Below are 12,879 nucleotides of genomic sequence, written 5' to 3' on the forward strand. Positions count from 1 at the left end.
GCCCCTGCTATCCAACTCAGGCTCAGGCTGCGGGGCTGTTTCATTGCTGTGTAGACTTCTGGGCTCGGGCTGGAGCCCAGGATCTAGGACTCTGCAGGGTGGGGCTATGTGGAGGGAGCTAATGAGAAGGAAGCTCACCTGTCAGGAAACAGGCAGGGCTTCTATATATCTGGGAGACTGGAAATAGTGTGGGAAGCAGCAGGGAGGAAGCCTGAAGTCCCACTCCCTGAGGTAAGGGAGAAGGAAGAGTAGAAGCAAGGAAGAAGCAGTCTAGCAGTGAGATCAGTAAGGTCAGGGAAGCTGCAGACCTTGACTGCTTGGTAAAGGACCCTTGGTAGGTTCCTCTGCAAACCACTGCAGATTGGTACTGTTTGGGGCAATGAATTAGAAGACTGCCTGAGTCACTGCAGGAGAGACAGGGTCAGGGCAGTGGACGTGAGGACTGCCTGATGCCACCTGAACAGAAGAGACTTTGAAGAACTTCACCCTGGAAAGGGAAACGGCTGAGTGACCTGGTCAGAGGACAGAGTAACAAAGAGGCAGCAGCAGCTCCTAGAGCGAGAGAGGGACTGTACACTGGAGAAAGAGACAATGGAAGGAAGGGGCATTTGCCTGGCAGAGCTAATCGCCAGAACCACCAGGAGGAGGCACTGTTCAGTGGTGAATAGAGCCTACATCACAGGTCCTCACTGAGTGTGGGTTATAGCTATGGGATGGTGACAACAAGGTGACAATAAAACCCCCTCCGACTATACAATTCTAGTTGTCACCTCCCACTGTCACTGTCATTCTGCACTTGCTGAGTTGATAGTTAACTGGTGCTGTCAAGATGGCTGGCACACGGCTTCATGAGTCAGGGGTGTTAAGGAGTAGGTTGTGTCCCCCCAAAGATCACTACTGGCAGTTCAACATTGCCAGCGGTAAAATCCACCAGTTAGCAGAGAAGGTCCCTGCTTGTAGCTATCTGAACAATGCAAGCATCATGCAGCTTCCCTGACCAGCCAACATTGATGGCAATGAAGTAAATCCCTGGTGAGCCAACGGCACTTGCATAACTGTAGAAAAGTAGCCCTTTCTGTCGATGTACCCTGTGGAAAGGTGCTCTGGGGCCAAACTAGGGATATGCGTGCTGTCTGTTGCTCCATCCACAATGTCCTGCACATTGCTGAAAGTCACCGTCCTCCGCAGCAGGAGACTATTAATGGCCTTACACACCTGCATCACAATGGCCTTCACTGTGGATTTTCCACTTGTAGCGAGGTGAGCACCCACTCTGACTCTGGAGAGTTGAAAAAGCCCTGCAGAGAGCTGGGGCTGGGCAAGGTAAAACCCAGTCTGATTGAGGGAAGTGGCTGCAGCTGGGGCCATGCCCCAAACTAAGTAACTGGGCCTTATAAGGAGGCCAGGGAACCCAGAGGGAGCAGTCTCTCTCTGACTGAAGAGGGAGACAGGCCTGGTTGCTGGGGCACTCACCCAGGGGACCCGGACCCGGACCCGGACCCGGACCCGGACCCGGACCAGGCCTTAGGAGCTGGGAAGCCCTAGGCCGGCAACTCCCCAGGCTGCAGGGCCTAGTTCTAGGCCCATCTAGGAATTGGGCTTGCAGAGGGGCAGCCTGAGAGTGGGTATAGGCAGCCAGTCCAGACCCGTTTGCTGATGATGAGTGGCTGATACTGCAGTCTGCCCCAGTGAATGGGGGCTAGATGGACACTGGGCAGTAGCCAAAAATGAGGCAAAGTGAGGATAGTGGGTTGGGGGTTCCCCAGGCAGAGGAGACCCAGATTGGTGGGGTACTGCCAGGGGGCAGCACTCCAGTTAAAGGGGCACTGGGGTCCTGGGAGGGATATGGGGTCCAGGGGACAGGTGGATCACTGGCCTGCAGAGAGCGCTCCAGAGCTGGAATGAGCTAATTCCTGGAAGTCACCAGCAGGAGGTGCCACAGGGGTGAGTCCGCACATCTATACCACTCCAAAATGACTCCCACTGAGAGGTAGCAATCCACCATTACAAGTGTCCAGTGTGACTGCCACTTGTTTCTGCACTGTCTGAGTTGCTCCCAGTTTGGTGTCTCTGAGTTGTAGGGCTGGGGCAAGCTCAGTGCAGAGATCCAGGAACATGACCTTGCACAGCCAAAGGTTCTGCAGCCACTGCCTATCATCCCAAACCTGCATTACGATGCCATCCCACCAGTCGGCGCTCATTTCTTCAACCTAGAAGTGGCGCTTCACTGTCTGCAGATGCTCTGTGAATGCCACCAACACCCATGAATTGGTTCTCACTATGTCTCATGGCAATTTGTCCTCCAAGAAATTGTCATGTTCCCTGCAGTTCTACAAATACCAGAGCATCGTGCCTCCTGTGCTTGCGACGCTCACGACAAAAGTGCAGAACTGTGCAGGCTCCATGCTTCTGTCAGAGATGGCAGACAGCAACAAGCCCTGCATCGGTTTGTGGGAAACTGAAAATAGGTATGAAAATTATGGGATTCCAATATTATGGGATGGAGAACATTGCTTTCAGGGAAGTTGAAACCTTGCTCCCAGTCACACCTGCCCAACTCACTTATGCCCAAGACAGTGTGCCGAACGGCAGTGGGCTGCTCACTAGAATACCCACGATGCAGCACTGTGCATCAACACAAGCACTCTTGATGAGTGTACACAGTGCCAATGCAAGGAGCCAAGTCTGCACGCACACAAGCAAGATGCTAACTGCGGCAGTTGCATTTAATGTAACTTGCATCAGCCAAACATTGTAGTGCAGACAGAGCCTTAAGTGTAGACACATGCACAACTGGGCTGATGCAAGGCATACATCGCCCTAACTTGGTAATGCAGACTAGGCTGAAATGTGGCTGCTGTGGCTCAGGTGGTGGCTCAGTTTAGCTGCTCAAGTACATACCTAGGATCTCGGATAGGACTGTAATCTGGATGCTAGCCCAAGCCACTGCTCATGCTGTCATGTCAACACTGCTGTTTTCAGCACACTAGTTCAATCAGAGCTAGGACATGCACATCTACCCAACACGGGAATTACACCTCCTAGCTGCTGTGTAGACGTATCCACAGATTAGCAACTAAGCTTGTGTGAACCCTTGTAACAGCCAGGCAGCTGTAACTTAAAGCAGTTTTTAGTTGTGTTGTGAGGCTAAATTAATTTAAAAAGTCTACACTGAAGATAAATTATATAAAAATTACATTTTCTTATTCAAGAGCTCTGTACCTATGCATATTTCAGTCAGATCTGCTGACGTGAGTGTTAATAATAAAACTTACTACTTTTTATTTTTGTTAGCCCTTCACGGCTAGTGTGAGCTGGGTTCTATTCCTTCTAGTGACACTTCAACAGAGTTGTTTGGTGTCACCTATGCAAACCTACTGAAAGTTAATGGCATTGCAGAGGAGTCACTGAAGGTCTTTGTTACTGCTGGTGATGTATGAAAAAGAAATGGATTGCAGGCTGCAAGTGCAGAGCTGGCAGATAAAAAAAAAAGTAAGCTGAGCATACTTAACAAAAGTTATTAGACACCAGTAAATATGGGGCCCAACAATGCCTTTTTACAGAGATACTTTTCAGAATAGAAGTGCATTTAATGTTAGTAATGTGTATTAAGAGCCTTGAGATAAAAGTCCAAAATAGTATATGAATTATTATTACAGTTCCCAAAATGGCTCTGAGAGTAGATGGCTCTGCTGTGTACACTTCAGGGTATACATACTGCCTTTCACAACTTTGGCCAAAATTCATCCACAGGAACAAAGATAACATTTTTTCCCTCTTTTTGAGATCCCGCTACTTAGCTAGCTCTCAGAGAACAATCCTGCACTGGCAGTGAGATAGCCTAGATCAGTGGTGCACAAACTGTGAGGTGCGCCACTCTGAGCACGAAGGAATGTTCGGGGGGTTGAACAGCGATGCCAGACAGCTCGTGCCAGTCCCCACAGGGGATCGGGGATGGAGCGCCACCTCCTCCCCCAACTCACCTCAGCAGGCCACCTATGCCAATTTCTGCTCCCACCAGCCTCCACACCCAGCACTGGCTCTGCCCCCAGAGACTATCATACGTGCCCTCCCCCATCCTGAAAACCCAAGAGGAGAGAGACAGAAGGGCAGGTATTGGCCCTGCTCTTGCAATGCAGCCTAGCAACAATATAGAAGCAGCACGCTGCTGAGGAAGTCTTGACTGTGCAGTAATGGGGCTCATGGATAGATTCCATTAATAGTAAGAGGGGGCCCCATGCGACTGGAAAAGTTTGAGCATCACTGGCCTAGATGACCTAACAGACCTTAAAAAGTACTTGTGGCACCTTAGGGTGCATCTATACTACCTGCCGGGTAGTGTCCGATGTATCGGGGATCGATCTATCACGTCGCGTCTGGATGCAATAAATCGATCCGCAAATTGATGCCCGTACTCCACCTCAGCAGGAGGAGTAAGCGGAGTCAATGAGGGAGCTGCGGCAGTCAACTCACCGCCATGAGGACGGCCAGGTAAGTCAAACTAAGATACTTCAACTTCAGCTACGTGAATTGTGTAGCTGAAGTTGTGTATCTTAGTTCAAACACCCTCCACCCCACTAGTGTAGCCCAGGCCTTAGAGAGTAACATTTGAGCATAAGCTTTTGTGAAACCTAACCTTTGTCCACCTCTAACTAATTCTAAGGCTGGTTAATTTTTTTCCATATGAAGACTTTGTTTTATTCTTAAAAATTAGTTCTTCTTTACATCAGAATTTTTAGAAAAAACATTTTTTTACAAACTTTCTGGGGGCTTTGTAATTTTCACAAAATTGGAAAATGAAAAAATTAGTCTCAGTAATGTTATTTACGATTTTTTTATTTTCCCCTTCCTTTTCCTTCCTCTTTTCTCTTTCCCCCTTCTTCTGTGGAAAATGGAAAAAGGGGTGCAGATGGGGGGGCGATTAAAATGTGAGAAAAGTAGTAAGGGAGGAGGAAAAAAGAGCCCCAAAACATTCAAAAAACTATAAATCAAAAATTTCTTATAAAAATTTGAATGAAAAATTATGAAGTAATTTTCAGTCCATAGGTTTTGAAAAGGAACTTTTGTTATTCAACATGTTTGTGAATATTTTGAAAGAATAGGAGTTCCTTTTCTAAACCCATGGAAAGAAAATGACTTCCAAATTTTAGTGAAGATTCTTTTTCCCCATTTGTGTTTTCAACCAGATACTAATACTCTCCAATACTAAGCTTGTCTCAGCTGAAGTCAACTCTCTGGACATTGAGATGCAAAAGAGATTGTAGTCCTGAGTTTTGTCCAATGTTAGACAACAGCTAAAAGGATCCTCATTGAGAGACTTGCCTCTTAGAAACCTCTCTTGTCATCCTAGTCCTTGATGCTACAAAACTGTAAAAAATGTTCCTACTATGTTGTGGTTCTAGGATACAGACAGATAACTATGGGGATATAGGCCCGATTCTGCAAAGTACCAAGCAGTCAGGCCCCAATCCATCAAAACACATAGGCTCAGATTTTTAAAAGGTATTTAGGCTTTGCTATACTCAGCATTGCAACACCTCAGTGATTTAACAGCCTTAAGCACCTACTTAAATGAAAGCATATGAGTAGTTTTTCAGTGGGACTACTGGCATGTTTAACTTTAAACATATGCTCATAGGCTTTGCCGGATCAGGGCCAGCACATTCCACATTTTACAGGACCAAAATCACACAGGGAGAGTTAGAAGCAGCCTTTCATGGTTATTCTTCATTTAAGGCAGTGGTCACCGGCCGTTCAATCCTAGAAGATCTCCCAGTCCATTACCATCTCTGGTGGAGAAGTGGGACTGCCACTAAGGCAGGCTCCCTACCTGCCCTGGCCCTACGCCACTCCCAGAAGCAGCCAGCAAGGCCCTGGGCAGGGGTCTCCCCCTAAATGCTGCTTCTGCCTGCAAGTACTGCCCCGCAGCTCCCATTGTCCTGCACCCCAACACTCTGTCCCACCCCAGAGCCCCATCATGCACCCAAACTTCCTCCCAGAGCTTGCACCCCTCACCCCCTCCTGCACCCCAACCCCATGCTCCAGACTCAGCCAAGAGCCTGCATCCAGTAGCGTAGCTAGTGGGCTGCAGGGGAAGCAACTGCTTCCCCTCAGCACATTTTCAAAAAAGCAGCGCCTTAAGCGGGGTTGCCATGGCGCCAGGGGTGAGGCCTATGGTCTGCTCTGAAGCTTGTCCTGGCCTCCCCCAGTGTGCTGCATACCCTGCCCCTGCTGATCAGCTATGTCTCCCAGCAGGAGGGAGACAGCTGATCATGCGGCAGAGAGGGGAGAGGAACTGAGCTCCAGCAAGCTGGGCTCCTGCAGGCAAGCTCTGCTGGCTTCCCCTAGTGTGCTGCATAAACCCTGCCCCCTCCCTGCCTCGCTGATTAGCTGTCTCCCAGCAGGAGGGAGACAGAGAGCTAATCAGTGAGGCGGTGAGGGGAGGGAGAAAGAACTGAGCTCCAGCAAGCTGGGCTCCTGGGGAGGAGAGGCTGGGGCCTTGGGGAAGAAGGAGGTCAGCAGGGGCATCCGTCAACTGTTTATGGGGTCCGTGAGGGCCTACGAGCCATCAGCAGTTCAGCTGGGGCGGGGGCAGCAGGGTAGCTAGCTAGGGGAGTGCGAGTGCTTGCTGCTCAGCTGTTTTTTTGGCGAGGGGAACTGCTCCTGGAGCAAGGGGCTGAGCTGAGAGACCCCGTCTCCTTCTCCTACCTGCTTCTTGTGGCAGGCATGATTTCTCTGGCTCTGCAGCAGCAGCTCCTAACCTCTCACCCAACTAAAAGCAGCCAGTAGCAGCAGTTGGTAAGTGTATTTCAAAAGGGGTCTTTCTTGTGGTGAGAGTGGCTTGGGGGGGACTGGAAACCTCCCAGGTGGCTGTGAGAGCCAGTAACTGGCTGCTGGTGGGATTGCCATCTGCATGGTGAGGGGCAGGGGGCTCAGTCAGAGGCATCTCGAAAAACATCCCCTGCACCTGGGCAGCTGGACCAGGACAGGCATTGGTGGTGGGGAGGCGCATCTCCTGTGGGGTGTGGTGTCCCTGCTTGCCCTCCCTGCCCAGGCAGAGACGCCTGCCTTTCAGAGACAGTGGCCATGTAGTGTGCTTGGTTCCCCCTCCCTGGCATCTGGGTGACTGCCTCTTAGGGGGTGAGGGGCGGAAGGGAAGAGGCAGTGGGGAAGGGATAGGGGTTGGGGGGAGGAGAGGAAAACTGAGACTATCAGGGGAAATCTTCATAGCAGTACAATCTCTGGTTTGGGGGTGTGGATGGAATTGTCTCCCAAGGGAAGGCTGGAACAAACTATCTGCTGTTGTAGTATGTGTTTAGTTTAGTCCATGTAATCTGGCAAACACAAGTCCAGGCGCCATGTTGGGGAGCAGGGAGAGGTAGCCTTATTTTCACTCTTCTATCAGGGGAAATCTGAATTGTCTCCTAAGGGAAGGGCTTGTGATCATGTTGGGAGGAAGGGGAGGCATTTCTGAGTCTCAGGGTCATTAAGTTACTAATTGTCATTCACTTGCTGCACACAATGGCTGGTGATGGTTAACATCCACCCAGCCATTTGGTCAATGCCTTGTTTCTTGGGAGTTGCCTTCTGTAACTTCTCTAATTTTATCACACTCTCCTGTGAGTACAAATTCTGGTTCTAAGGACCTGGTGCCTGGATCCCATATTGCCTTGCACTGAGATTGGGAATTAGTGCCCTGACATGCAACTCCTTCTATTGTGCCAGTGTAGATCCTGCTGTTAGTACAGCTATTTGCAGGTGCCCTTGTGTTTAGCTGACTTTGGCCTTAGTTTAGTGGGGATGGACTCAGAGACTGAGAACTAAACTGACACTACTATCCCACTGTGTGGATCCCAGTGTGCTTGTACTCTGAATTTTTGGCATGCACATGTGGCTATATTTATCTCATTGCGCTGATAGTGCTACTTCCTTGGTGTAATGAAGACATTATGCTAAGATGAATCGTGGAAATAGTGTCCTGGTGTGATGGTGGTCACTCCGTGCTGTTCATGTGAATCTTGCATTTTTGTATGCTGGGTTGGTGTAGCCCCGTTGTTCCCAGGAAATTAGAGCCACAAGGTGGGTAAGGTGATATCATTTATTGGAGCAACTTTTGTTGGTGAGAGAGAGATACAAGCTTTGGAGCTTTCATGGAGTTCTTTCTTCTTCTTGAAGAAGAGTTCTGTGAAAGCTCAAAAACTTGTCTCTCTCACCAACAGAAGCTGGTCCTATAAAATATATTACCTTACCCACCTCAGTATATATTACCCCTCCCTCCCCATTACCTCACCCAGCTTTCCAGGAGTGAGTTTTCATGATGACATGGAAAGTGCTCTGACTGATCCTGACTTCTCTAGCTTGCACTGCAGCCCAGTACCTGGGGGCTGGGTGGCCTGCAGTCCTGAGACTCTGTGAGATCAGGGACTCACAGACCCAGCTGGGAGGGGAAGGGCACTCCTCCTTGGCCTCTCTCTCTTCCTGTCTCCTTTTCCCAAGTGGCCTCATGATGCACAGAGCCAGCGTGGCTAGGTGCTGCATTGGAGAGTCTCCCAGTGCAGCCCCCCGCCTCTCCCCTATGCAAACCCCCAACAGACCCTGCCCACCTCTGTCCAATTGTCTCTCTCATGCTGGGGACTGTGCCCTCCCCCACCCGCTCCTGTGTGCTGCCTGCTTCCAGGGGCCACAGATTGCAGAGCAGCCCCCTTAGGAGCGATGAGGGGCTGTCCCACTGGGCATGTGCACAGCCCCCCGGTGCACTGCTTTGCTGTGTTATATCGGTCACATTATATTGAGGTAGAGGTGTAATTTGATATGTCAGGTGGCGCTTTTTTTTATGTGTTCGCTCCCCCTGATGTTAGAACCTGGCTACACTACTGCCTGCACCCCCTCCTGAACCCCAACCCCCTACCCCAGCTCAGTGAAAATGAGTGAGGGTGGGGGGGGAGAGGGTGGGGGGTCAGAGCAAAGCGGGGGGGGGGGAGTGAGCAGGGTGGAGATTTGGGGAAGGGGCGGGGAGATCCTGGGTTGCCCTTAAATTCAAAAAATGATTGTGGGCGTAAAAAGGTTGGCAAGGCAATCACTGACTTGAGCGTATGTGTGACACACCCTACCTAGACTTCACTGCTGCAGGTTTTTAAAAAGGCAGAAAGATGGATGGGAGATTTCCTCATGCTTCCCTTCCCCCACTTTATCCATAAGACACAAAGCGTGAAATCCCAAGCCCGTTAAAATCAATGGGAGTTTTACCAATAATGTAAACGAGGCCAGGACTGCAGCCAAAGTGGACAGACTAAATCTCTTCCCTATTCAGGTCACTAGCTCTGCCCTGCCCCTCATTCCCAAAAGATTGATACTACGTTACAGAGACACCAAATAGGGATGAGTGAAGGGATCAAAGGGGACCCATAAAGGATTGCCACTCAAGCATTCATCCCCCTGCTACTGACTTCTTCATGGTAATCCCACAAACTGCAAATTCTGTTCATGAGCCACTAGCAGGCCCCCAATTCAGCTTTAGAGCCTGCAGAATATCATCCCACATGCCAGATCCAGGTTTGGTTGCACTCTGGGGCTGTTTTGTTGCAAAAGGATGACAAGGTGCCAAAACAGGATCCTACTGTCCATCCTGTTCGCATGTGGCAACACCAGTTGGGTGCACAATAAAGTGGCTGGTAGATCAGGGAAAGGGGGAACGTTTGCTATGAAGCTGGGGACACCGATTTAATTGCAAAAGCTACCTAATACCGTGCTCTCCTGTAGCACCTTCCACCCCGGGCTCTATACACGTTTTACAGCACCCGCTCCCTCGGGAGGTGAGGGGAAGTGTTATCATCCCTGGTAAGATTAAATGAACTGCCTACAAGCCACACACCAGGTCAGCGGCAGAGCTGAGAACTGGCCTCCTGACCCCGCAATTCACTTTCAGGCTTCTCCTCCACCTCCCAAGCAGTCCTGGAGCTGAGCTGCTATTACCCCTGGGGTGCTAGGGCTTTCCCAGAGAGCCACGTGTAAACGCCCCACGCAGCTCGCACTCGCTGGTAGCTGGGCACAGGCAGGGGGCTGCTCTGAATAGGGTAGCCCTGGGGGGGGGGGGGGGGTTAGGGCATCCCTTCCGGGAAGGGAGCTCGCCGCTTACCCATGTGCTGATCACACGTGGCTCAGCCTCTGCAAGGCTCCTCCGGGTGGCAGCAGGGCAGAGACACGCGGCCCTCTGCCCTTTGTACTCACCATGTGCAGAGTTTGTCTTTGATCCCGAGCAAGAGGCTGGGGAACGATCTCGGAGGCGCTGCGGCAGCTCCTGCTGTTTCCGACGGTGCCCGCGGGCAGGGGGCATCCTCGGGACCAGCCACTTCCATTTGCAGCCAGACGCCGCCGAGTAGCTGCTGTCTAGAGAGCTGGGTGGGAGGCGAGCGCAGACAGGGAGGAAGGAGGTGGGAGGGCGCTGCTAGTGCGCGGCTTCTTTGCTGGCTCAGCTGCTCGGCAAAATCTTTCTCCTGTGCGGGTGGCTTCCGCAGCAAATCATTAACAGTCAGCAGACAAGACTCAAACAATCCAGTCAAGATCGCACGCTGGCATCTCTCTCCCGGGCTGTAACCTGCTCCAGGAAGGGAGAGAGACATCTGCTCTGCTCTCCTGGCTGATCTGGGGAGCTGCCAGCTAGTCACTCATTCCCTCCTTGTCTATCTGCAGGTGAGGTTGCACAATGACGTTAGCTTTCGTTTTTCCCCTCCCAGGTGTCTGTGGCAGAGGAGGCCATGCCCCAAATCTCTGGGATTTTCTCACTCAGAATGGATTTGTCCTGCACCCCTGTTTGCAAGAGGCAAATACTTAAATCAGATTTCAGAGTGGTAGCACTGTTAGTCTGTATCAGAAAAAAGGAGAAGTAATTGTGGCACCTTAGAGACTAACATTTATTTAAGCAAATAAATTTGTTAGTCTCTACAGTGCCACAAGTACTACTTCTTTTTTACTTAAATCATACTTGCAGTGAATCACAGCTGCTTTCCCAAGGCCTGATTCTCTTCCAATCATACATGAGGTTTATGGGGTTTCTTCTGATTTCCATCATTTTAAGTGATGGGAAAGTCAATCCCTTCATTATTTTGAGCACATAATAGATCTCTGGGTAGTTAGAAACTGCAAACCAGGTCTTTAGCTGGTGTCAATCAGCATGGCCCAGAGTTTGCTTTTCAAAATGTTGAACAAATCAGGAAGGTCACCGGCTGAATCACATTCCTTGACACAATCTGAAAGGGGAACTGCCAAAGAACAAGAAAGATTGTGAATATCTGAAATGTACACATGCCAGAGAGATGCTTTAACATGAATCCACTCGCCCCGAGCAAAAGTTGGACGATCCAAAAGGGAGAGTGAATAATTTCTCACTAAGTTTGGTTGACTACTTTCCTTTAGAATGATTTTTAGATAGCCCTTATTATTCCTGAATGAGGGTGAAAGTACCTAGTGTGGCTATGTGAATGTTCATGATCTCCGTCAAGGGAGATTAATAGTGCAAAACTATCAATCAATTCTTTTACATTTCTTTTCCTTGTAAGATGGTTGGCCTAATTTAATTGTTGATTTGCTATGTCCAGGTTTTTGCATTCTCCAGTTACTTTCTGTTTCTTTTTAACTTTTGGTAATGATGCTCTACAAGCACAAAACCCACTAGACCCAATAACAAATCAAATTTCAAAAATTAAGTAAACCAAAAAGTGGGATTTTTAGCAAGTTTTCTCAAATGAAAGTGGAATAAAACAACACACTGCAAACCTACTTTAAAAAGTTCAAGAAATCTGGTGCTAATGTAACTTTTTGGATGAGATTTTAAAAGTTTGAAAATTCAAGTGACTGTCCCCAGAGTAACTTCAAATTTGGTCCTCTGGCACATATGAGATTTTGTAACCATACACGGTTTTTTTTCTTTACTATATGTCTAGTATAGAAAAAGATGGGCCCAAAACCAAGCCCTGGGCTTTGGGAAACTTCAGATTCAGATCTGACTTTTGCATCTGTATACCTTACCTTTACAGTAAAGGCTGGAACATAGTCCTCTTAATTTTTGGGGAGTTCAGATCTTGGATTCAGATGCAAACTTTGCAGCTTGAGCTCATCCCTAATGAAGTGAATCAAAGTTACTGTGGGAATCATAACTTTTTAACTTCCCAACCTTTATGCCTATAAAATCTCAGTTGTCTCATCCATTCACAAAGCTTCAAATACCATCTTTATGTGAATGACTCACAAATCTAGCTTTCCATTCCTGATTTGTCTCTATCTGTCCACATCCACATCTCAGGTTGTCTCTCGGTGATATCTCCTGAAAGAATTGCTGGTAATTTAAACATAGCCGATGTTTCCTTGCTAATTCTTCCCTTTTGTGCCACATTCTCTGTCACTGTTGACTATCACTATCTTCCCTGTCACTTGGACATATGTATTGGGAATAGCTCAGTGGTTTGAGCATTGGCCTGCTAAACCCAGGGTTGTGAGTTCAATTCTTGAGGGCTCCATTTAGGGATTTGGGGCAAAAATCTGTCTGGGGATTGGTCCTGCTTTGGGCAGGGGGTTGGGCTAGATGACCTTCTGAGGTCCCTTCCAACCCTGATAGACTAATAGAATCAGACTATGATACTTCTCCTCCTCCTCTGCTCCTTGCAGCCAGGTTGTGTCCAGGTCCTAATCCTCCTTCCTCCAGGGCTGCCTAGAAGATTTGGGGGCCTGAGGCAAAGCAATTTTGGGGGCCCCTTCCATAAAAAAAAATGGCAATACTATATTCTCGTGGGGGCCCCTGCGTGGCCTGGCACAAATTGCCCAACTTGCTCCCCGCCACAGGTGGCCCTGGGAAAAATAAACCTTCCGCATCTCGGCACAAACCCA

At 49.2% G+C, this 12,879-nt stretch overlaps 1 protein-coding gene across 5 annotated transcripts in view; it reads right to left on the bottom strand.

The window, feature by feature from the left end:
- The window catches only part of SLC35F2 (solute carrier family 35 member F2), a 42,971-nt gene extending 30,413 nt beyond the window's left edge, over positions 1 to 12,558 (bottom strand). The window contains exons 1-2 of one of the 5 annotated variants that reach the window (XM_032790698.2): positions 12,245 to 12,558; positions 10,228 to 10,683 (exon numbers count right to left, since the gene is read on the bottom strand). In XM_032790698.2, the coding sequence (XP_032646589.1) occupies positions 10,228 to 10,619 (392 nt within the window). In that variant the 5' untranslated portion in view covers positions 10,620 to 10,683; positions 12,245 to 12,558. Of the gene's footprint in view, positions 1 to 10,227; positions 10,878 to 12,244 lie in introns of those variants that run through there. The other 4 variants (XM_032790697.2, XM_032790696.2, XM_032790702.2 and 1 more) reach the window with 4 other exon arrangements.
- Positions 12,559 to 12,879: the final 321 nt, after the last annotated feature.

Source organism: Chelonoidis abingdonii, chromosome 1 (genome assembly GCF_003597395.2).
Source record: "Chelonoidis abingdonii isolate Lonesome George chromosome 1, CheloAbing_2.0, whole genome shotgun sequence".
In the NCBI taxonomy this organism is placed as follows: Eukaryota; Metazoa; Chordata; order Testudines; family Testudinidae; genus Chelonoidis; species Chelonoidis abingdonii.